Here is a 27091-nt window from a genome sequence, read left to right as displayed (position 1 = left end):
AGTATCCAAGTATTCCAGCTGAGATGGAGAAACAAAGAGACAAGTGTGTGGAGCAAAGGGTGTGGTAGATTACCTGCTGTGGAACTTCATCTATTAGCAGCATCATAGCCCCCCCCCCCCCCCCCCCCATGTATTCCAGCATAGCCTACTACATATATGGACTTGGAATGGACACAAGTGACGAAGAGGAGCTTGTGAATTCAGGGCAGCACTGTTCACAGGTGTTGGAGGAAGTGTGGAAGCGTTAAGAAGTGGTTGGCAACACCGAAGAATACTAGAATGTGACGAGTGAGGTAGCACACTTACTGCCTTTCTGTAAGCACAGTGCTACCTCAGAGAAGCTCATCAAAGCAGTGTTTAAATGTTACTTGCACTGTGCTAACCCTGAGTACCTTAAAAGAAGGATTTGAGGTGCATTCAGTAGTGTGCATAAAGTCATTCTAAACATACAGGGTGTCCCCAGTCTCTCCTAGTTATCACAACTGATAACCCAGGGAACAGGAAACTGTTTCAGGTGATGCAGGTGACTTACAGTCATCACTGTTGAGCACCTGAGGCCATCTTGAGCTCCTGAGGCACTGTAGGGGGGCATTTAAGTTTTTCTGCTACCACAGGCTGGCAGACATGGCACATCACTGCCCACACCTGAGGAATTCGTGAGGGTGTAGGCTACCATGGGAGCACAATCCTCGTATCTGATGACACATTTCCCAAACTGCAAGAAGTGAGGCAGTGAGCACACTGTGAGCTACTGTGACTGAGAAGTTCAAGCTGGTGGTAACTCGCTACAGTGGCACACCATATAAGCTGAAAACTGATCTCTCCGTTCTATATCTTGACTCAGGTGCACCGACAGCAGGGAGACCGACCAACACTTCCAGCATCACACTGATGTCTGTACTCAAAGAGGCTACAAATGTCTTCACTCCTGGAGGCAACAGAAGATGGCACTTTTGTGACAAGAAGATTGCTGGGGATTAGGAGCAGTGAGATGATCCTTCCAGGGAGAATACCTGCCACCCAACAAACAGAGAAGACATCAACATCATGGCAGGCAGTATAACTGCCATCCATGCTGGAGCAATGTCCTGTCATGCTACATAGCAGCTGCTTGCAACCAATGGCAACTTGGCTTCATTTGTCACCTGGCAGACTTTAGCTCTTGACAAACTTTCAAACCTTGCTGTCCTGCACCAGGTCTCTGAGGCCATGATGTAGGCTGCACAAGCAGGCGAGCTGACTTTCCACAGCCACCCACACTCCCGACACAGTCTGTGCCTGGAGTGGTGAAGACAGGCCAGAGCTGTCAGCCCCACTGCCAGCAATGGAAGAAAAAAATCTGAAAAGGGGGGGGGGGGGAGATGACAACGCAACAAGGAAAGGTAATTTTTCTTACATTTACAGGCCCTGGAAGCATAGTGCTATGTGCTCAGACTCCATTGATATTAGGGGGAGAATCATTCACAGAAGTAAGAGTCTCAGTTGTACAGTATCCAGGCATGATAATTATAAATAAAACCAGGTGTAATACTTATAGATACCATCATCACCTGCCCAAGTTATTTCCAGCTAGTGTAGTTAATGTGTTCTGCAAAAAATGAAAATTACTCTGCATATCAGCTGGTGGTATTATGACTCAGGAATGATTTAAGAATGGCATGACCAGTTTACAGATGTACACTGTAGGCAGACCTAAGAATGTAATACGTGATTATCCACAACTTCCTGATTTATTATTTAACCAAATCTTATATTGGATAGAAAAGGAATTAAATCTTTCTATAGCTTAGCATAAAAACAAATTTCATTTATTTACATGTTTTTCAAAGTACATATGCATTATATAAATTATAAAGCAAACTCTTTCATAAATTCTTTGTAATATTAATTTACAACAAAACCTGATTATACATGATATTTTTAATTTCACCTCCAGATACAAGAATAAATAAATTCTTATATGACACAACTCGCTAGATGCATAGAGCTGTCTGTGGGAGAAACATGGCAATCTCAAAACCATTCCACAATTCTAAGTACTCTGTCCCTGTGATTTATTGACTATGACTGAGAATACAAGTCCCAATGTAAATTGCATTGTCTTGGTATTTAAAAGGACATCCAGCAGAATGAGTGATATCTAAAGAGTAAAAACAGTATCATATTCTTTCTTTTCTGTTAAGATTTTCACATAATTTTAATTCCACAACATTTGTGTATCATCCATTCCCTCTAAACAGGTTTGCACAGTGTGTGAAACATTTACTACACTGGGTGACCTTGCCTGTATTACTGTAAAATTTTGAAAGAATGGATTTCCAACCTGAATGCATGATCTATACAGTCAAAGATGTGCCATTACTGCATATCAAACTGTTATTACCTCTTTCATTAGTCTTGTTGTCATCTGTCACAAGGACATCAGTCAGTTCAAAATGTCTTTTATGAAAAATATTACTCTTCTTTCCTTCATTCAGAAGCATTCACTGAAAGTTCTTTGAGAAAACCACAACAAATGTGAGCTAAGAAGACAAAAGAAATGAATATGGTAGGGGTGTGTAACAGTACTTTGACAGTAAGACATGTGATCATATATTACACAGTAATACATCAGTAAACATCTTGTGACAATGAAAATTAAGAAATATTGCACATAAAGCCCAGTTCTAGAATGAACATAAAAATAACGTGCTATCAATCATCTGTATAGAAGGAAAATGGAATTTATCATTTGTCCTATACAAACAATTTTTGCATTCAGTTGTTCACACAGATATTTAAATTATGAGCTTCACATTTCACTGATACAAGAATAGTTATGCTTTCTTAATTAATCAGGATGTTAATCAATTTCTGGTATGATAAATAAGCAAACAAGAACTAACAGTTCAATACTGCCAGAAAATGTATTTGGAACATAAAATGTTTAAGACAAAAATAAAAAATGCAAATGTTACTTTCATATCAGCTGGATCCATACAGTGTTAGATTGTACACTACAATTCGCCCAAAGAAGTCTGTGCTTGAGTTGAACACAAATTTGACAACTTTAGCAGGTTTCACACTTTTTAGTGAAAATTTCTGTAAAGAATTTATATCCTCTGGATAAAATGGCTCCACATACTTCTCACTTTCAGGCCCGGGCACTATCTCTATTTGGCAGTCTTTTCCAACAAATCCTCCTTGAAACTGTATTTCAAATGCTGAAAGATTTTTCACATCTGGAAACTCAATTTCAATCCATTGTGGTGATCCCTGTTAACATTTCAAATATGTTAGTTTGTAAACAAAATCAATAAATTGTAGGTACAGTGTAAGATGCTTTAAACATGATACACTAAAGAAATTTTAAATTTCCAGCTGCTTCTACTACCTTTCATTTATATTTTGATTAAAATAACTTTGTGACTGGCTTTAAGCAAGTTGAGTAGTTGGCACTGTGTGTCAGTCAACCCAGACTCTTTCTCTTACTCTACATGCTCATTGTGTTGCCTGTTTTGTAAGTACCTTCAGAACCTTGCCAGATGCATCATGTAACCTAGTATGAGGGGGGCAGCTGGAAATACCATTTCCCCCTCCCCTCCCCCCCCCCCCCCGACCCCACCCCCGGCCATCGCCTGCTCCTGATGCCTGTCCGTCACAAGTTATTTTATTTAAGCTATAAAGAAAATAAATTGCAGAATAGAGAGATGAAGTGGAGTTTGAAAAGGAGCTAAATACTTCACTTGGGATATAAAAGGTTATCAAAAGCGCAGTAACAAAATTAGGATGAAACACAAATTAAATCAGGACATTTATTATACTCCAAGGAACAAAGTATGTAGGAGGTTCAGATTTAATGTATCTTGTGAACCAGAGGATTAAAAACTGTGGTGTCACCGCCAGACACCACACTTGCTAGGTGGCAGCCTTTAAATCGTCCGCGGTCCGTTAGTATACGTCGGACCCGCGTGTCACCACTCTCAGTGATTGCAGACCGAGCGCCGCCACACGGCAGGTCTAGAGATACTTCCTAGCACTCGCCCCAGTTGTACAGCCGACTTTGCTAGCGATGGTTCACTGACTTCTACACTCTCATTTGCCGAGACGATAGTTAGCATAGCCTTCAGCTACATTATTTGCTACGACCTAGCAAGGCGCCAGTATCCGTACTATTGATATTGTGAATCATGTACCGTCAAGAGCGACGTTCGTCATTAATGGATTAAAGTTAAGTATTCCACCAGCTACATCCATTTTTCTCAATTCTAATTCTCTTGTCATGTTCCATACCTCACTCAGCCTGCGTGAGCTAAAACGCGTGCATTTCGGCCTCCTTTAGCAATACGGTTGGCTCTCCTGCCAACCACAACAAAAACAATATTATAAATAGTTAGGGAACCTCACAGAGCATCAGGACTTGTATTAAAAACAAGAAATAGGAGTCACATACACTTCCTTCAAGTCTATGCACCAATTTGCACTGATTGTGATGAGTTAACACACCCCTGTGAAAAGTTACAGAAACTGATAAATCCTCCTACAAGATGAAACTGGGGGCTTTTAATGTCAAAGATGGACAAAAATAATGAACAGTTCTTTAGTTGGAAATTGTGGGTACAATTTTATGAGTGACAAGTTGCTGAGAACAACATGTTTGGCCTTAATATGTTGTTCTGGACACAAAAAAGTATAAAAAGGACTAAATAGCCCTAACAATGAAACTGGTTATTATGTATCAACTAACAAAGAAATTATACAGGACGTATCAGTAGTAAACCACTTTTGAATTGTAAGTATATAAGACCTGGAGTGAAAATAGATGGAAAAATAGAGACAACCAGATCCATGTGTTAGAAAATAACATATAGAGATTACGAGAATTTATTCTAGGAGAGAGCACTACCAAGTTAAATAAACCAACAAGTTCTGCATCTTCAAAAAATAATATCATATAGATACAGACAAAATGGAGGATTATTTTAAAAAGGAAATCATGCAAAGAACAAGAAATTTTGCAGGGAAAAAGGAAGAAAGAAGGAATGAAGGAATGAATGAATGAATGAAAATCTCAAATGGAAAGAGGGAGATATTAAATAAATGACAAAAATTTCAACAAACCCAAAACAAGAATATGCTAAATTAAGCAAAACTGTTTGAAGATGTCTTTGAGAAGATACACTGAAAATCTGCTAAGAGAAAACACTGAGAACAACAAAAATATTAAGAAAACAAAACGACGTACAGGCATTACATTTCATTACTTAAGATGGCACAGAAATAATGCAAGATGAGGTATATAAAGCCATTTTGAGGTAAGAAGAAAGGAAAAACTTGCAGACAGCACTGTTTCAGATGAGATTATTGAAGCTGAAGGAAAAATTATACAAGCAAAATTGTTTACAGAATGTTTGTGAAAGAAGATAATTCATCAAAACTGGAAAAATGTTGGAATGATCCTACTTCAGATGAAAGAAATAAAAAAAAATACCCAAAAAAACTGTAGGCATATAAGGCTCCAACAAATAATGTTCAGTGCTTTCAGCTGCATAGAAGAACATTATACTTTTTTCCTGATACAGTTACATTCAACTCTTTTTTTTTATTTTTTTGTTTGTGGTGACTAGTTTCTGACTATATTGTCCATTCTCAAACCATAACCAACAAACAATACGTAACTGGTAGGGAAATCTTTAAATTTCTTCGCATTCCAGAATACTTTGACAACTCCCATTAGGATTCACACAATTAACATCACATACTATTATTGTAAATGTTAATTTACATTTCCAGCAGTGCATACATATACAGTAGCCATTACTAATATTTTGGTAAATGTACAGAACATTAATGCTTATTCAGAATCCAGCAACTTCACTAAGGCAAGCAGTGTAAGCTCCCTCCAAATGTATGTGGTATACTGAAGGTCCATATTATAGCCGTATCAAAGTGAGTTCAACAGAGGTCACTAGCGGCTAAATGTGATATTCTTACACGCTGCAAAGCTTTACACATTTCATGCTGTTATAGTGGTAATCATCCAGTGCCCATTAAATAGTACTAGTCCATGTACAAATTTCATAACCTCTAATACAATCTACTAAACAATTTTCAAGAACTAATTCAGGGCACCTACCTTGTGTTGTTATAGTAACCTTAAATGGTGAAATTTCAAGCCATTCACAACTTTCACTGACAATATTTGGAAAAGTGCAATTGCCACTCACCATGAAGATGAACCATCCAGTTGCAGGCAGGCACAATGAAAAACACACATTCACCCAAGCAAGCACACCTCATTCACACATGATTGCTACTGCTGGGAGATTACGGTCAGAGCTGCTGGCGGTACTGGTCATGTGTGCATGAGGTGTGCTTGCTTTTCTAAGAAGGCTTTGGTCAAAAGATCAATGTAACAGTCTTTTCGTTATGCCTGTCTGCAACTCAAAGTGTCACCTTTACATTGAGTAGCAATATATCCTTTTCAGAATATTGTTGATATTCCAACAAGGACTTTCCATTGTGTTATATGAAAATAATTATGATATAAAAATGCAGTGTACTTATTACTGACTATTTGCCATTTTTATACTTTTAAGTTATGTTTTGACAACAGCTTACAGCCACTTCAGACATTTGATTACACCTCATTCTGGAATTGTATTTTTAATGCTTCCTGACCTTTGAAAGTTTTAATTTTAAATTATAATTGTTTAGTAGACTGTATTGAATGTCATGAATCTGCAACTGGATTAGTACTATTTAATGACCAGTGCATGGTTACCACTGTAGAAGCACGAGCCATGTAAGGCTTCACAGTGCATAACAATATCAAGAGTTAGCAATAGTGAGAAGAGACAGCAGTAATAGGAAGGAAGGAATGAGATATTAGCAGTAAGAGAGAGCAAGAGGGAGAGACTGACAGTGAAAGGAGACAGTAGTAGTACGACAGAAGTAAGGTGATTGTGACTGTTACATAGGAGACAATGACAGAGAGACACAAAGTGATGCTGACAGTGAGTTGGGCTGAATGAGTGAGTGAGAAAGGACAACTAAGAGTGTATGGGTATGAGCGACTTACTGTGATGGACTAGTGGACGTGAGTGAGCTACAGTTATGGGAACTTGACAGAGTTTGAAGTCATTTGCATGTTAAAAAAAAGAGCAACTATGTCTGCACGCCAAAGATTTTGGGAAATATTTTGCAGAGAAGGGTAAAATAAGGCATCTGGTATCCACTTTTCTGTCAGAGTCTTTTAAATAAACAGGAACATATTCCCATTTTTTTTGCTCAATAGGACTATTTTCCTGCTGGTATGAAATACTATTCAACGACAGCCATGGTAAGCACCCCTAGACGATGACAGCATCTCTATTAAGGAGAAGGGGCACATTATTGTCAAAATGTGACCTATCTTTTATAATTTCAGCACATTTTTTTGAAAGAGGATGAGGGTTTCAATTCACATAAGATAAGAAGAGAAAGCATGAGAATTATGTTATAGCCTCAAGCGACCTGCGAGCGGTGCACGGTAGAGAATAGAGATGTGAAGCTGCCAGGCACGGAAGCCACTGAAGGTATTGCTAACAACAAACAGACAGGGCAGACGAACAAGTAGGGGATGGCAGACATTGCAACCGACCACGACACAACACGAGGCAAGCAAGCAAGAACTGAGATGATAAACACAGCAAGACAACAACAATGCAGGAGCACTCCAAACAACAACAGTATGTATCTCAACACACAGAACTGGAATGCAGTACGGCCGAGATGAACACGTGAACTATGGTGAGTATCAGATTGTCGGGGTAATGCCAGCCAGCTGCTTAAATACATGATCACGAGAAATGCGATTGGCCACAGATTTCATGTGGTACGGAGAGTGGCGCACTCACATGGTAAGGCTTGTGGCGCAGGCACGTGCTGGAGCACGGAGAACCCTAGTGAGTATCTAGGTCCATACCTTCTGGCGCAAGTTCAACTTCTTTGCCTTCCAATACCGAAAATTAAATGGGGAAAAAAAAAAAATAAATAAATAAAATGTATTGAGACAAAAGTTTCACTTGCGTCCACTTTCGAAACAAGGAAAATACCCCTGACACTAAAAACTAAGAGTTGACAAAAGAACAGTAAATTACATTTAGAATATCAAACATGTGGCCCAATTATTTTAATCTTCTTTGTCACAAGCACAGTTTAGTTTAGTTTTAGGAGTTGTCATTATTAGTTCACAGCAACATCCCAGAAACTGAAAGATCCTGCTGTATCTCTCTGTATATGAAGGGGGTTCCCCACATCTCACATACGACTAGCGAGACTCCCTAATGTCACAGTTTTCTAGTGTTTCAGTACATGATAAATTTAAAGTTCATAAACAACCTGTGTAATTTGAGTATATTTTTTCAATAAATATTTGGGTTTCTGAGAAACAACTATTTATACATTTACTGAGCTTGTAATAAGTTTTTAAACAATACATCAACTTGTATCAACCATATTACCCAGTTAAAGAAATCAAGGGTTTTTTAAATTAATTTATGAGAAAGGCAGCAAGACACTATGTAAAATGTTTCACAGTGGTATATATCATGAGAAATACCAAAAACCAATAAACCAGATGCGGTCATTGGTGTCTCACCCGATATGTGACTAATCTACACTCCTTAGAAGTTCCTGAAAAATCTTACGTATGATACAAACAATGAATCACCAAATGTAAGAGATTTTGTCTCGTGCTGATTTGTTGCACTGATCCTAGCTCCCCTAAGAGTAGTTACTTCCTTCTTTATTATTCTCCACTTATCTGCTCTTCATCTTTATTTATTCTTAGCCAATTATCACCCTCAAAAATTTCACTTTGTTTCTTTCTCATTTACTTTTTTGTATGCTGCTTTTGTAAGTTCCAAACAATGGAATTTCTCTCTCTCTCTTTCTCACCCCCCCCCCCCCCCCCCCACACACACGGTGTGCATTTGTGGGAGTGGGAGAGGTAGGGGGTGGGGTGGGGTGGGGTGGGGTGGGGTGGAGAGAGAGAGAGAGAGAGAGAGAGAGAGAGAGAGAGAGAGAGAGAGAGAGCTAAATTGTCTGTAGGTCTCTCAGACATGATAGCACATCTGACAACTATCTTTGTAAGTTTCGACAGTGTGCCGTCACTACTGAAAACAAGAGAAGTACTTGAATCATCACACACTATGTTGCATCCTTCATCTATCAGCCATAGGGTGTTCAAATGCAAACATTTCTGTACAATGAATATTTTAAAATGTCAAAGTGATTTTCATTATGGATCGGTGTCCTGAGTGAACACATTGAGTGTTTAGTAACTGTTCTCTTTCTATGTCCGTGATTTTTTTTCTCATCCAATGATTTCAAATATGAAAAGAATTCTGTTCAATATGAGACAGATATGTGTTCGGAAACAATCAGCACTAGAGGAAATGCTAGCAGGACATTTGCAAAGGGCGAGAACTGCTGCTGCTGCTTGGCACTGTATCAGAAACCATCTCTGTGGTCTGGAGGTTATTGTCATTTAATTATAAAGCGGAGATCCCAGATTTGATTCCAATGTCTACATCAGCTTTTCTGTAATAGAATGATCAGGCCTCATGAGGGCAAACGAGAAGCTGTTGAAAAAATAAGCAGCAAAATTTGTACAAAAGCTGTAAAAGATTTGCATCAGGCTGGGAAGCACACGATAACTGCTTTACTTGTTTCAGCCAATCAATCTGATATTAGAGAGGAGAAGGCAAAATGGTCATTTCCTCCACTTGCACTCTGGTTTATACTCTCCGGTTAATACCTCCTCAACATATCCCTGTACTATTTTTCTACACCAATCACCTGTCTGAAAAAGAGAGTAGGACACATAACCTGCTGCTCAGCCAGTACTTAGGAGGGCATGCAGATCTGATTCATCAGTTCCAGTTGCATAGCCAGTTCTTGCTATGGCTTCACTTCAGCGAGATATCTCTATAGTGTTACTACCAAGTGTGGGTTTGAGACCAGGTCAGGCCAGCCACCAACTGCACTGAGTCTCCTTGTGGGACTTGGTGCCAGAGCAGCCATCTACACCTGCCATTGCCAGACTCCTGCCAGCAGGCAGCACGGATCGTGTCCTGCATACAGCACTCTTCACCCACCTCCACGGTGGATGCAAGTGGGGCCTGAATTGCTGTACCAGGCTGCTGGCCATTGCTCAGTCTAATGTCAGCATCACAGGGCACCTATGTGTGCATCTCTTGACAGGGTGGAAGTAGCCTGCTGCCTGGGTCGCTGAAGTGAGGTGTGTCTGCTTCACATTACTTGTGATAAGATGTGTATTTAAAATTGAATAAAGCATTTTGCTCGACCAGCAATGTGTCAGTGGGCCCACCCGTCCACCACTCCAACATTCACCCTGTTGAGTGCTGTCTGCACTCCACACCTGAGATCAGTGAGGAGCCAAGTTGTGGTCATAAGGGAGCCTTCACCCAACCATCCAACTCTCACCATCAGTGAGTGTTTGTTATGGACACTGAAATTAGGTGATCATTTAACTCTCTTAGTTCTTACATTATGTAAAGAATGATCATTTGACTCTGTGTATGTACCTTGCACCTATTTGATAATTAATGGACTTGTGTAATTCATATCTCTTCACTCGAGTTAAAGCACTGTGACCTGAATAAATGTACTGATTTTATTCACACCATCGTCAGTAGTTAAGTGGCCACCTTTTGAGAAACTGACATGGTGACTGATGTCACATCAAAATGGCAACAATTATGTTTGACCATGAACACCATCACAAGAAAATGGCAACAAGGGTGTCTGAATATGTGTGATAATTTTGTTTCCAATGATGGCTACTTAATGTAGTGCACCTTTCCGAACTATTTTCCATTAATTTGGGTGTTCCTGCCACTTCTTTGCCTCTGTCCTAACTGGGCACTTATACGTTTCAATGTGGCAACTCTGGACCTGGATATCTCAGCACAGTTACTGCTTTTGTTGCAAAACATGCAAATGACACAAGAGGTTAGTTTGAAAACATCGTCCCACCTGGATGTTAGTCCAGCCCAAGTCAGGAGACAGCCACCTCAGCTGTTTCCAAGTTTTGATAAGAAGATGGAGCCATGGCTGAACTACATTGCTAGGTTGGAGCAACATTTAGTTGTCACAACAGAAAGCATTTCTACTTGCATTCTCTGCTGTTTATTTACGCAGAGTTCTTAAACAACTAAACACAAAGATAGATGCTAGTGACCTAACATACATTCAGCTGAAAGACAAGCAAGATAATTACTCTGATTTGCAGATACATGTAGCAGCTGATAGACAGATTTTTTGGCTGTACTAAGAGAAGTGGGCAAAGTTACCATTTGTGAATATCCAGCACCATTACAGGGCTTAACACAGGACTGTGAATTCCTGTGTTTCAATGAAAAGTGTGAACAATCATATGGAAATTCATCAGCGCACGATGTGGTTTTAGAACATTCACTGCACAAATGTATGAAAAATGACACATTCAAGTTGAAAAACTCATTAGCTATTTATTTATCACTCAACTGTGCTTTTGAACAAACAATGACACAATGTGCAATATTATAGAAACCTCTTACCCCCATCAAATTTCAGGCTAGTACACGACACCGAAATTCGGAGTGATCTCACTGCCCTGGTGCACATGGCAGGCTGAACATTGCTGTCTGCCCTTGGAGAATAGCAGGAAAACAGATTCCCCGATATGTCATACTCGTGCCTTAAGTGTTTTGGGGTTGGGTTGTTTGGGGGAAGAGACCAGACAGCGAGGTCATCGGTCTCATCAGATTAGGGAAGGGCAGGGAAGGAAGTCGGCTGTGCCCTTTCAAAGGAACCATTCTGGCATTTGCCTGGAGCAATTTAGGGAAATCACGGATAATCTAAATCAGGATGGCTGGACACAGGATTGAACTGTTGTCCTCTCGAATGTGAGTCCAGTAAGCTAACCGCTGTGCCATCTCGCTCGGTCCTTGAAGTGTTTTATAACTCAACAAAATGACAATCGTTACTTTCCAAAGACCAAGTGTAGTTCCTGTCACAAGAAAGGCCACAAGGCCGAATTGTTAATTCTGGCCATCAGATGAAAGTTAATGTTACATATCTTACTAGCAGCATACAAGAAATGTCAGGCTCATTTCATGATGACTTACAGGTTGATGCAACTTATCCATGTAAACTTTTAATTGTAGAAGTATCTATCAATGCAAACCCAGGCACTTTCCATATTGAGATAGGTTTGTTGTCAACAATTCTCAATTTGGAAACTTACCAACAGTTAGGCTCATCACAGCTCCAAATGTTCCTCAGTAAACTGATTAGCTACAGTAATGACTGCATAGTAGTCTGCAGCCAATTAGCCGGCCAGTGTGGCCGTGCAGTTCTAGGCGCTTCAGTCTGGAACTGCGTGACCACTACGGTCACAGGTTCGAATCCTGCCTGGGGCATGGATGTGTGTGATGTCCTTAGGTTAGTTAGGTTTAAGTAGTTCTAAGTTCTAGGGAACTGATAACCTCAGATGTTAAGTCCCATAGTGCTCAGAACTATTTGAACCATTTTGCAGCCAATTACGTATTACTGTGCGGTATAATAATATCAAAGTCACAGCAAAGTTGTTAGTTGTTAGTCATCAAATTCCAGGACGCTAGTAATATTCTGAGTCTCAACCTATTCTCAAAGTTGCATCTGGAAGTGCACAACCAAACCACTCAGCTGCAGGGGGCACCACACCCCACGCACCTTACAAACATATTACGGGAATATGCACCTCTCTGTGGTAGCATAATATGTTTTATCATGGACTTTTGAGAGCATATTAAATTGAAGCCTTCTTAAGTAGTTGTAACGGATAGATATCAGTCTGAATTACTATGCTTCCAGGCAGAAGTATAAACATGCCACGAGGATGGTCAGTGTCCTGCACAAAAGCCTGCACAGTGACACTACAGGACACCACTGTTGCTTGTCAAGCCAGTTGACCATAGGCATCCATTGCCTGCTGTGTGTCCACTTAAATTCATTCTCAATGATGAGGTGTTGTGCCTTCATCTTTCAGTGGGGTATGCGATGATTGGCATTGGTACAAATTACCGAGCACTTGGGTCACTTCACGTCTGAAGTTCACATGGAAACTCAGATTCATGCCAGGAAGCACCTCAGTCTTGTATGATGAAAATGCTGTAATTTTTTCTTTTTCAGATTCACTGCATCTGGGTCTGCCATAGTACCAACAGCCGAAATCTCTTCCCAACCTAATGACAACTTCTGTAGGGATGAGAATGTGGCTGTTCATTTCACCTCCATTACAATGGACATTGACATTTCTGACTGTGCGAGACATCTCACCCCACTGATATACCCATCACTGCAGTCCTTCATGACATTTATGCTGGCTGTACCACCTCTTGCCTTGGGATGGTGGGAGGGTGAGTGGGGGGAGGGGGGGGGGGAGAGGAGGGGCACTTCCAGAAGTGCTGTATCCTGAGGTGTATGCTCTTCCATAATACAGACACATTGCCTACCCAGTAGACATAAACATCAAAATAACAACATATTTATAGTCTGGCTTACGGAAGGCTCCACTCGGACTGATGGCACCAAAGTCACCGCAGGTGGTGCCAAAGTCACCACAGGTGGAACTGAAGTCCCTAGACTGGTTCCCTTCACTGATCATGTGTCCGAAAAGAGTGTGGGACGTAACCTACCAATCAGCCTGTACTTATCAGACTGCTCGGATCCAAGTCAGCAGCTGCGGTTGCAGAGTCACTTGCACATTTGTTTGTACATTTTAAAAAGATTTCTGATATGGTTTAACATGATATGATCAAAGATAAAATTTATCATGCAGTGTCAGCTACATTTCAGCAAGTACCTATGCATTCAGTGGGCAGTCAGGCAATGCTCAATGGGAAGACCACAGTGAATAACTGTTTTTAATATTATCAGTACTTTCCAGTTGTGAATATGATGTATTCAATATAAAGGAAGTATTAATAAAAATGCCTTCAGTCACAATTTTTTCATATTTTATTGAATCACATAATGCATTTCTGACCCTGTGGGTCCTTAGTGAGGTGCAAATCACCTTATACATAATTTAATTTTGCCCAAGTGATGTGAAATGTATGTTCCTGTTAAGAGAAGGTTAAATGTTTGGTTCTGTATTTTGTGAATCAACTGGCAGAAAATATGGTGAGAAACAGCGGGGAAAAAAAGGGGGGAAAAAAACTGAAAAACTCGCCAAACGTTTTTGACCTCTTAACTCCAGTAGATATTGGTTTATTCTTTCTATCATCACAAATCTTGTCACTCAAGGTGCACATCTGTTTGTACATTTTAGAAACATTTCTCAGATATAGTTTAACATGATATGATCAAATATGAAGTTTATCATGCAGTGTCAGAGAGCCAATTACTAGCAAATTGGCATATGTGTGGAATGAATTTAAAACAAGACTTAACTGCTAAAATAACTATGGCTAGCAAAATCTGTCTGTACACTCCACATAGATTCAAGCTTTTTGATTTTATGGACCTGTATTTCCAGTTGTTCTAACATATTAGGATCTTACCATTGGCTTCACTGTGTAGTATTACCAAATTACTTTCTATCTGGTGAATAATGAGTTTGGTTTCCAGCATGTGCTGTGCAATCGTTGATTTTTCCAAGTGGTTTAGACTGAAAGCACTTATGTATTCCGAGAAGTGAGTCTTGAAATTTCTGCTTGTTTTTGCTACATAGTAGCCAGAACAACTGTGGCATGATTGTTCATACATCCCATTGCTGCTGAAATTTTGAGTATCTGTTTTATGTTATGGGTATCCAAACTTTTAATTAAAGGAGAATGCAGTTGTTACATTTAAAGAAAAAGTCCACACACAACCATCAAATTTAGGTTTTTGTAGTTTCCCTGAATTGATTAGAGCAAATGCCAGACAGCGCCCTTCAAAAGGATAAGGGCAATTTCCTTCTCCAGCTTATCCAAGATGAACTGGTGCTTATACTCTAAGGACCCTTTCCTTCCTTCCTTCCTTCCTTCCTTCCTTCCTTCCTTCCAATGATGATGAGAAGTGACTGTTCATTTAATTTCAAACAATGGAAAATCCAGGATGGAATGTAACAACATTATGATAAGGGAAGTTGCCACTCTCCATATAGCAGAGATGCTGAGTTGCAGATAGGCACAACAAAAAGACTGTAAGAAATAAATAAAGCTTTCGCCCATTTGACAAAAATAGAAGACACCCACATACACACACACACTCTCTCTCTCTCTCTCTCTCTCTCTCTCTCTCTCTCTCTCTCTCTGCACTGCAGTTTCAGTTGTCTGAGACTGACAATTGTTAATACATCTACTAGCTCTTACAAACAGACCCATCAGCAACTGAGTCACTACATATACCATCCAAAAATTAAGAGGACACACCCCTGAATGGCCTGCATTTTTAACATTATCATCACCCTCATAGTGCAACTGATCTATAAATGAAAGGTAGCTCAAAATTCTTATACATAATCAGGGTCATTAATCAAAGACTTTCCCAAAAATCATTAAGATATTTATTATATTTTGGCACTGACAACAATATTTATAATAATATAAAAAATGGAACACTATTTCACTGTGGTACCGTTCTCTTTGGAACCACTGGCTGCCCAGTTTGGAAGAAGAGTCAGAGTACAAACAACATTCGCGTAAGTGTTTTATGCCTCCAATTTCCTTCCCTAATGCTGATCTGTGAAAAAGGCAAGTAATTTATTTTACTACAACAAAAATATTTAAAAATGTAGCTCAAGTATCAGTGACATCATCATCATGTTAAAATTTTTTCAGGAAATAGTAGGCATGGGAGGTAGAGGAGGTCATTCTAAATATCTGTACCAATTTTTGTGAGTCTAACTTCAGTCATTTAGGAGAAAGGGTACCTGAGTGAGGGAAACTCAAGTTTTCGGTAAATTGCAAAAGAAGATTTACAGATTTATTAACTTACCACTATGCTCTTTGTAGAACATTCCAGCTGCAAACTTCAGTTGTCATTCTGTTTCCTTATCCTCCATACTTTTTCTCCTCATTCTTTTCTTTATCTTTGACTCCTTGGCAGCAGCTTTGGCAGCTGTCTCTGCTTCAGTATCCAGCCACTTATCAACAGCAGTTAGAGCTGAAGCCACATTCCTCCCTGTCTGGATGTTCAATTTCTTCATAACATTGATTCTTGAAATTGCACCATCACTGAATGTTATTACTGCATTCATTACACCAATCTTCAGCACTGTCAGCCCAACAAATACAGTTCTGAGTATTCTCTCCCATGTACAGCTGTTGAAGCTTTCATTTGCATTCTGAGAGAGACCATGCATACATTTCCTAAGTAGATGTTTATTTGCCAGATCCCTGTATATAGACCTAATTGCCTCCATTACAGCAAGTTTTAAGGAATGTTTGTGGGCATATTGTATGCCTGTAGCATTGCTCAACCAGTACTTCAACCACAAAACTTCCCCTTTTGGACACAAAACATGTTGTGGGGGTTCATCTGTTGACACTCCGTGTGAACCATGTTGCCCAAACAGCTTGTCTCATGTTCTCCAAATCTCCTACATTTCTCCTTATTGCTAGTCCATAATATTTAATCAAAGAATCAATTTCACTTTTTGTAAGATGGCCTGTAACACCTATGTGTTTTCCATCAGACAGTTTTTTTCCACTGAAGTCTTTACATAATTTTCGCAGCTGAGGTCCCATTCTTTTTTGTACATGTCCACCACATTCAAGCTTTTTTATCAGAGTGTCCCCATATGGTCTGTCATTAACAACAGTAGTGTATCCTTTACAGTCTCCATCCCCAATGTAGCCTACATGCCTCACACCATGACTGATCTCTCAGCTTCTAAAAATGTTTAGAACTCCTTTAGTTTCCATGTTTCCACTTGGCCCATCAAAGTTCTTTACACAAACATGGATGCCAATAAATTTACTTGAACAACTCTGGCAGTTCTTTGTTAGACTTTTATTAATCTAGTATCCTACCAGTTTCAATAAATGTGGCAGTTACAACCCCATTCAGAGAAGTATGACCTCTCTTCTGCCAAGATCCATCAAATGCTGCTACAATATCTATTCTTAGACAAGGCTACTGCTTCTTCTGCTGCTCTTTTAATTGAATGTTCATTTACACCACATAAAAATTTATGTATTAATTTATTGTACTTGTCAAACCTCAGTGGAGGTGGAGGCAAATCCATCACTACACAAAAAGGGCTCTCCTTCCTCTTCCAATACATCGCATTGCATAAGCAAGCTGAATATTTACACTATAATGTAGACTATCAGTTACTGGTGATGTCACAGTATCACTCTGCATCTTACACAAGTTACAAGCAATCACTAACCGACTTGAAAGACCCTTCCTTGCTGAAGTCTCCTCAGAAATGTCAATACTATCTTCACAATTGCAGTGCTCACATTTAACAGCAATCTTCAAAAGTCTTGACAGCATATTTAGGTTCACAATAACATTTCTGTTGTTATTGCTGCTCACAATACTACTAGGCTCGTTCTTACTATATTCAGAAAGCGAAAGTTTACGTCTAGAAGCATTGCCTGTAGACACAGTTTCTGTGGGCGACTTTTGTAGCAACTGATGTGTATTATTTGGTTGTGTTCGGAACTGGTTGCCACGAAACTTTCGTTTGGGGATAAATTTCTTTACTCGGCATTTGTAGCACAGGAAACACACACACACACACACACACACACACACACACACACACACACACACACACACACAGAAACAAAACAACACAGAACAACTACAAAACCACATGCATATGAAATTCCCAAATCATATATTCTCAGATTTTTGTTTAAATTCAAACCATAAGCTTCTAGATACACCTGTAATTTGGTTCCAGGAGTCAGTGCCTTCTAGAATACACCTGTGTTAATGATACATAACTAACGATGGAAAAAATGAAGGAACAAAATAGTACATCATGTATTTGGATGCACTTCAAACTGACAGATGGATGTGGCCCCTCTGCAACATTACATTCAACCTCAATTTTAGAATGAACAGAAAATGATAATGCCCATAAACTATAAATTTTTGAAATCAGCATGAAATGCTCTTTTCTATAGAGCAAGAAAACATCTTTCAAATTTTTGGTCATTTTCAGGAGCATATCCCCTTAAGAAACTAAACAACTGTTAACTCTCTGTTGATTATCATACACACATTAAACTACGACACTTGGAGCTGAGTTGAATGCAAGATAATCACATGCACACCTGCCAACTAACGTGAGCACTTAGAGTTTATTATGCATTATCTATTCAGGGACACAATGTGTCTGCATGTATATGAATGATGTGGCATGCTATGTCCAAATGCAGACCTCCCAAGAAAGGTGGGAGTGAGGGGGGGGGGGGGGGCAGGGGGGGGGGCAGGGGGGGGGGGGGGAGGAGGATGCATATGCTTCCAAGAGGAGAAAATTCTGGACTTGAAACTAACAGCAAATCTTTTAGGAGATCACCTCAAAAAAGAGCAAAGAATATGAGATGGTACCCATATATCTTGTCAATCTATGCAAACTGCAATGGAATGAATAATTGGACACTGATGTCTGGTACAAACAGAATATTCAACAGGTAATACCAAAGTTGCTGTCAAGGCAACAGCCTATTAAGACAATGGACGCTAACCTCTTGTCTGGTTAGATATACTGGAACCCCAATAGTGATTCTATCACTTAAGATCTGTTTGTATTATCAAGCAATCAGTCATATTTGCTAATCTAAAGGAAACTACTCTTGATATTAAAGAACTTCTTTATGGTCACAATTAATCAAATATTAAAATGAAAGTTATTACCTGGTCGGAGTTCCAACATGTTTCATCATTACCATCAAAAATGTGTTTCTTCCCATACAGTTTAACATCTCGATTTAGTACAGAACTGACCCTGAAATCAGTATATTTGCATTGTAATTCTTAGTGCTTCATAAATGGCTACAGAAAGAACAAGGAAACTTTACAATAGTGATAAACATCATGAATTCCAAATAGAAGACACACATAAATAATGATTATGGAGTGGAGGGAACAACATTAAAACTTACAGATTAGTTGACTTTAACTCAATCTGGACAGTGTTAACAAGTTATTAGGAGTGGATAGTATACAGGTTAGTTACAAATGACTCAACTAGTTTTATTTATGTACTACAGCTCTGCATATTGATGTAATCTGTGGAGCTTTAATATCATACAAACAAACACAACAATGTCTGATTACAACTGCTCATTGTGTTCCTTCTTAATAATTTTACTGATTCAGCATCTGTAATACGTTTCTTTCAACAGACTGCATAGTGTATTCATACTAGCTTGTTTGTGGGTATTATTTAGAAATTTCATACAAACATACGCATTAAAATGGAACAATGCCTATTGACATTAACAGTCTAGAAGTAGGGTAAATTAGAATGTCAGTGCTGTTTGTAGTAGGTCTACAGGTCTAAAAAAAAAAAAAAAAAAAAAAAAAAAAAAAAAAAAAAAAAAAAAAAAAAACCACCTTGGGTGAAGTTAGTTGGTGTGAAGACCACAAATTTCTTACCATCAACACTATGACTGATTTCTCAATATCCCTGACCCATGTTTAACAAATCACAAATGTTAAGAACAGTTGTTGTTGTTTTTGTTGTTGTGGACTTCAGTCTTGCGACTGGTTTGAAGCAGCTCTCCATGCTACTCTATTCTGTGCAAGCTTTTTCATTTCCCAATATCTACTGCAACCTACATCCCTCTGAATCTGCCAAGTGTATTCATCTCTTGGTCTCCCTCTACGATTTTTATCCTCCACACTGCCCTCCAATGCTAAATTTGGGATCCCTTGATGCCTCAGAAAATGTCCTACCAATCCTACCAACTGGTCTCTTCTTCTTGTCAAGTTGTGCCACAAACTCCACTTCTCCCCAATCTATTCAATACCTCCTCATTAGTTATATGATCTACTCATCTAATCTTCAGCATTCTTATGTAGCACCACATTTCAAAAGCTTCTATTCTCTTCTTGTCCAAACTATTAACCGTCCATGTTTCACTTCCATACATAGCTACACTCCATACAAATACTTTCAGAAACAACTTCCTGACACTTAAATCTATACTTGATGTTAATAAATTTCTCTTCTTCAGAAATGCTTTCCTTGCCATTGCCAATCTACATTTTATATCCTCTCTACTTCGACCATCATCAGTCATTTTGCTCCCCAAATAGCAAATCACCTTTACTACTTTAAGTCTCTCATTTCCTAATCTAATTCCCTCAGCATCATCTGACTTAATTCGACTACATTCCATTATCCTCGTTTTGCTTTTGTTGATGTTCATCTTATATCCTCATTTCAAGACTATCGATTCTGCTCAACTGCTCTTCCAAGTCCTGTGCTGTCTCTTGACAGAATTACAAAGTCATCGGTGAACTTCAATGTTTTTATTTCTTCTCCATGGATTTTAATACCTACTCTGAATTTTTCTTTTATTTCCTTTACTGCTTACTCAATATACAGATTGAATAACATCGGGGAGAGGCTACAACCCTGTCTGACTCCCTTCCCAACCACTGCTTCCCTTTCATGCCCCTCGACTCTAATAACTGCCATCTGCTTTCTGTACAAATTGTAAATAGCCTTTCACTCCCTGTATTTTACCACTGCCACCTTCAGAATTTCAAAACGAGTATTCCAGTCAACATCGTCAAAAGCTTTCTCTAAGTCTACAAATGCTAGAAATGTAGGTTTGCCTTCCCTTAATCTTTCTTCTAAGATAAGTCATAGAGTCCAATATTTCTACGGAATCCAAACTGATCTTCCCCGAGGTCAGCTTCTACCAGTTTTTCCATTTGTCTGTAAAGAATTCGCGTTAGTATTTTGCAGCTTTGACTTATTAATCTGATAGTTCGGTAATTTTCACATTTGTCAACAACTGCTTTCTTTGGGATTGGAATTATTACATTCTTCTTGAAGTCTGAGGGTATTTCGCCTGTATCATACATCTTGCTCAACAGATGGTAGAGTTTTGTCAGGACTGGCTCTCCTAAGGCCGTCAGTAGTTCTAATGGAATGTTGTCCACTCCCGGGGCCTTGTTTCGACTCAGGTCTTTCAGTGCTCTGTCAAACTCTTCATGCAGTATTGTATCTCCCATTTCATTTTCATCTGCATCCTCCTCCATTTCCATAATATTGTCCTCAAGTACATCACCCATGTATAGACCCTCTATATACTCCTTCCACCTTTCTGCTTTCCCTTCTTTGCTTAGAACTGGGTTTCCATCTGAGCTCTTGATATTCATACAAGTGGTTCTCTTTTCTCCAAAGGTCTCTCTAATTTTCCTGTAGGCAGTATCTATCTTACCCCTCGTGATATATGCCTCTACAGCCTTACATTTGTCTTCTAGCCATCCTTGCTTAGCCATTTTGCACTTCCTGTCGATCTCAGTTTTGAGACGTTTGTATTCCTTTTTGCCTGCTTCATTTAATGCATTTTTATATTTTCTCCTTTCATCAATTAAATTCAATATTTCTTCTGTTACCCAAGGATTTCTACTAGCCCTCGTCTTTTTACCTACTGTAGTGTCGCGGAATAGTAAAGAGTTGGAAACGTGGAATGTTGTCGAAGTTTCGTTGCATATGCCAAGAGCCAGAGGCAGTACGTTAGCCAAGACGTAGGAGGATTGCACATATATCGGAATGTGTCATCACGCAGGGGCACTGACCTGGTTACACACAGCAGGCGAGAGAGAATTGCTTAGCACACGGGTTTGTGTTAGACGGAGACTTTCGTAGAGTGCAAGACAGAGGTATAGCGTCAGCTGTACTGCATTTCACAACTTCGCATAAGTCTGCCACAACAACACGTAACTCTGTCGCACGAACACCTAAGGGGTGAGTACGACAGATGAATCAGCAGCATAAGTGGAACGAATGCGGTCATTACGAACGAGCACGACATCAGGAAGTCGCTCGTGCTTCCTTTAAATACGCCAGCTTTGATAGCAACAAAGTACTCGCACTTGCACTCGCACTCGCACTCGCAATTAGACTTGCAGTTAGATGTGTACTGGGTCGCTGCATAGTGCTCAGCTCGGTAATCGACATGTTAATCTTTATTAAGGAGATGTTGCAGTAAGGGCGGCCCATCCAGCAGCAGGGGTGAGGGGACAGTACCAGCCCTGGTCCTCTCTGCTGCTGCTGTCAATCACCTACGCAGTATTAGCAGACATCGCGGCAGACTTGCTCGCCGCCAATGCTGACCACATCAGTGAACCGTCGTTGAGATTGTGCGGGGCGTCGCGCTGTGCATCCGCCGTCACAACCGGCTGAGCAAACGACGATGGGGGACTGCAGCCCGTTCCCCCCGTCCACTGCAGACGAGCCACCAGGAGCAGCAGGGAAGAAGACGGGGTGGGATAGAGTACACTCCGCACTACGAGAACACCTCTTGTGCCAACAGCACCGGGACTCCAACCCAGAGCCTCCACGCACAGCAGCTTGCTGTCCACAGCCGAGCCGCCAGCCAGCCGGGTGGTGCCATCCACCGGCAGCCGATGTAACGACATTCTTCCGCTACGTCACAACACATGGCGCTGCGCTAGCAAGACTGCGCGTTCCGGATCTGGTGTCATCACTACGAGTCAGCGAGGACTCAGGGAAGCCACATCGTTTTCGGCAGGAATAAAGTTGTATGAATTAATAATGTTTCTTTGGCATTTCTGAAGCGCCCACAGTCATTTTCTAGCATCCTGACAACTGGAGAGGTCACCGCTTGGCCATCCAGTCCAGCGAAGGCGACCGGGACCACTACTTGATCCTCTGCTGCCTTCACTACTTCATCCCTCAGAGCTATCCATTCTTCTTCTACTGTATTTCTTTTCCCCATTCGTGACAATTGTTTCCTTATGCTCTCCCTGAAACTCTGTACAACCTCTGCTTCTTTCAGTTTATCCAGGTCCCATCTCCTTAAATTCCCACCTTTTTGCAGATTCTTCAGTTTTAATCTACAGCTCATAACCAATAGATTGTGGTCAGAGTCCACATCTGCCCCTGGAAATGTCTTATAATTTAAAACCTGGTTCCTAAATCTCTGTCTTACCATTATATATAATAAGATCAGAGTACATCCTAATTGTAGGTCAAGTCCACATTTTCAGTCTCTTCCTATACAAGTGTCCTATAGCACTGTGTTTTCATGATGAAAAAGGAACCATAAACTTTGAACTAGGAGATGAACAGATCTCATTGACTTTCAGTGTGCAGTTAACATGCTGCTTGAGAGTTATTTTGTTGGGCTGGATTCACATATTGTCTCTTTTCAATGCACCATCTGCAAAAAATCTTGTTTCAGCATTAAAGATGCATTTCACAATTTGTGTCAATTGCAAGCTTCAAGTTCTCTGCTTCAATCTGTTGTGACACTACCCAACATCACTATGCAAACTGACTACCTGGTGTAACATTACTGCCAAGTGCCTTGACACCACCACACAGATGATGCTCATCATCACGAGCACATATGGCAAGACAACGCCAGACTTCTGCATATAAGACAGCCCAGGGCCAGTCTGAATCAAGTGTAATGGAATTAGTAAAGTGTGGGCTGGTTGGCATATTGGTTTGGTTTATTGTGTCTGCATTGTGCCCTCTGGTTATTATTACTGTATGAACTGGACTTGAATTGAAATGCTTACTTAAAATAGATTGCAATGCTTTGGAAGTGTGACAACTTGGGACCTGCGATGCATACAAGTCAGACTTTGAACTTTTGTAATTAGGCATGGGTGTTGTTTCTTCAACTGTCGAGGAACTACAATTACTACCACAACTGCACAGAGTTATGAGCTAACAGCAGCAAAATTAAAGGCAGTGCAAGCAGTAGCGAGTGTAACAAGTATATCTTTTGTGACACCAGTGTTTATGGTTATCCCAGTATTTAATGACCAAAGTGAAGAGACCAAGACTTACTGCCAATGACTGCAGTTATATTTTATGGCTTGCCAACTTTCTGCCATGGAAAGACAAAAGGCTATGTTCTTGTCAGGAAACACCAAACTGTACCACCTCAACCAAAAACTAGAGCTTACCTAAAACAAAAGCTAGAGCCATTAATGAATCCAGCAGGACTTGAGTTGTCTAGAATATTTTCTTTATGGAAGCACATTTTTTGATGAAGAAACACATTACTGCTGCCCAGTTAGAATTTTGACAGTGCAGAAAGGGTCCCAATCAATCTTGTGCTGACCAGGTCATTGACCTACTGGGATTAATTAAAAATTGCAATTTTAATTTTCTGTGAAGGCAGAACTATGCAGCACTTTAATCATGAACGTTATTGTGCACCTTTTCCTCCACTCTGAACTGAGGAACCATGCATTGAGGAAATTGGATCTGTCTCTGAAGGAAGTAATGTGAATATTTCAAGCCTGTGAAACTGTCCATGCAGCCCATATTTAGTTTTTGATGGAAGAAGATGTTAAGGCAGATAGCTCTACAGAAGTGGTTGTAAGGGCATCAAACCAGTTCTGATGGGGTCCTCACCTGCTCTGTGACCTACACCAGCAGTGATGGGCAATGTCAGCAGCAGCACAGTTGTTTGCCTTTAAACATTCAGTCCTTCATCTCACATGCAGCATGTTCCTCCATTAACACACAATACGCTACACATTCAGCAGAAATGGGCTCCTGCTAGGGGTATGTTGTAGCAGTTCCAATACAATCACATCCGAATCTATGAACATGAACCAAGAGAGTGATAAAACTACACAAGTACAGACTTCTCAGCACACAGCCTAGCAAATGTACCTACATGCATTTATAGTCAAACACTCAGTGAAGCTACTCCTGGACACCATTTGCTTCTATATCATTGCCTTCTAATCTGCATACTTGAGCTTGTTACACTGCAGACAGCCAAGTCAATTCTTTGGGACTATGGAGATCAACATTTGCCGTGCTATGAAAGTTTTTAGTTTACTAACTCACAACCTAGTCACCCATCCAGTAATTTTTCTTGTGGTAGCTAATCCCAAAATGGATAATGTGTTTGGAATAGACTTTTCCATGCTTTTGAATTCATGATTCTTGAAACAGTACATGCCACATAGTCCAAATGGCCTTGTGCTGCTCTTAAGACTTTCTGCGAGAGATATATTCACTTTTCTTATCTGGATTAGGGAGGGCAGCTGATTTCAAGGTTCATGTCACTCTTAAGGTGACACCTATCCTGCACTTTTTCTGGGCTCATCTGGTGTCCCTGGGTCTTAAAGGAGAAATGGATCAACTAACTAATGAAGAAGTGTTAGTATCAATTCCTCCTAGTCAGTGGGCCACTCCAGTGGTAACAGTACACAAAGCCGACAGCACGTTAAGACTCTGTGAGGATTTTAAAGTAACATTAAGGAAAACGAAAGTGGAAACTTACCCCTAGCCAATCTCAAATAAATTCTTTGCAAAACTAAGCCATGCCAATTTATTTAGTACAACTGACCTCACAGAGACACATGTCCAAATTCCCTTGAATGCAGTGTCGTGAACATACCCACTCCTCAACAAGGCACATGACCTCTACCACTCTAAATGATGGGCCATTCGCGTCACTATTGCCCAGTTTGGTATTAGCACACACAGGCTGGCTCTACTTCCTAGAGGTTTGTGCTCTTCCCCTCTGATGGTGAAAGTGTTTATAAGGCAGCAGGTAGCATGCGGAATTCACTGGTTGGAGCCATGAGAGGAAAGGCAGTCACTTGCTGAATCAGGAAGAGCTGTTCTGCAAGCTGTCAACAAGGTTTATGGGCTGGCCATACAGATTGAGTAATTGCAGGCCTGCAGTAGTGTGGTGTCTGGAGGTGCTGCAACCTGAGCTTGTGGCAATGACTATCTTGTGTTTACTCAAGTTTGAAGTATGAAATAAATGCATGTATGCTTCTGACTGAAACAAGTACTCTGTCCTGGTGTGGTTATAAACCATTTTCTTGTTAATATTAACAGATTGTGTGCCAACATAGTGATTTAAACTGTATTATCAGATCTGACAATACACTCTTTTCTGGTTTGTACAGTTATAGACGGGAAGTTGTATGAGTACTTTTATCATCTGTGAATTTAACACATCTTTTGATGTTATTTTGTAACTGTAGCCTTGTAGGAAAGCACATGGTTGATGTGTAGTCTGCTTGTTAACCATACACAAAATGTGCTATACTGTATGGCCATGCCAAGAATTTCTAGTTTCCTGTTATGTATTAACAGTCAGTTGTTTCAGTGTAGGCTGTGACCTATCCTTGTATGTGGATTTACTGGTGGACAGAGCTCCATACAAACGTCTATTCATCTATTCTGAGTGAAAACAGCTGAACTTCTGGCAAAGGAAAAATCATTCTTAATAAATCATGTTATTGTAATTATTCTCCTTAATTACTTGATTTGTTTTTCTTAATAAATGGTTAATTGAAAAGTTAATAATCATCCTTCCATTTCAATGCTGTTTGACCTCAATGCCCTTCGTGGGTTACAAACAAGGCCACCTTGATTGAAGGCTGTAGCTTGGCAGAGTGGCTACATGGTTGTCCACATTTTACCTACTTTTGTGTGTTTCACTTGCTCCATGTCGTTGTCGAGGCATGTTCCGACTGCAAGTTTGGCTCCCGTTTAGGCAACAGGAACCATCTTAGCTCTGGCAATGCTTTTGTACATTAATCAACTCAAATCACATGCCACTCAATGCACTATGGATGTTTGGGCCATCAAACAACCACCAAAGATACAATTGGCAATGATCTCGCAAAAAAAAAAAAAAAAAAAAAAAAAAAAGAGAGTGACTCAGTGGAGTGCAACTTACTTCTCGCTGACAGACAACGAGGGTTGTCCAGAAAGTAATGCACTGCATTTTTTATTCAGCAATTCTTTATTGAACATAATGAGGATTACACACACAAAAGAATGGTGTTTTGTCTACACACCCTACTTTTCCACGTAATCTCCATCCCATTCCATGGCCTTCCTCCAGCACAAAACAAGGGGGTGTATGCACTGTTG

At 40.0% G+C, this 27091-nt stretch overlaps 1 protein-coding gene across 1 annotated transcript in view; it reads right to left on the bottom strand.

The window, feature by feature from the left end:
- Window positions 1-1786: 1786 nt before the first annotated feature.
- The window catches only part of LOC126272791 (nuclear receptor 2C2-associated protein), a 51994-nt gene continuing 26689 nt past the window's right edge, over window positions 1787-27091 (bottom strand). The window contains exons 2-3 of the mRNA XM_049975941.1: window positions 18874-18964; window positions 1787-3255 (exon numbers count right to left, since the gene is read on the bottom strand). Coding sequence (XP_049831898.1) covers window positions 2965-3255; window positions 18874-18964 — 382 coding nt within the window. The 3' untranslated portion in view covers window positions 1787-2964. The remainder of the gene's footprint in view (window positions 3256-18873; window positions 18965-27091) is intronic.

This window comes from Schistocerca gregaria, chromosome 5 (assembly GCF_023897955.1).
Source record: "Schistocerca gregaria isolate iqSchGreg1 chromosome 5, iqSchGreg1.2, whole genome shotgun sequence".
In the NCBI taxonomy this organism is placed as follows: Eukaryota; Metazoa; Arthropoda; class Insecta; order Orthoptera; family Acrididae; genus Schistocerca; species Schistocerca gregaria.
Note: the sequence above shows the minus strand (reverse complement) of the source record. Positions and strands in the feature narration are given on the sequence as shown.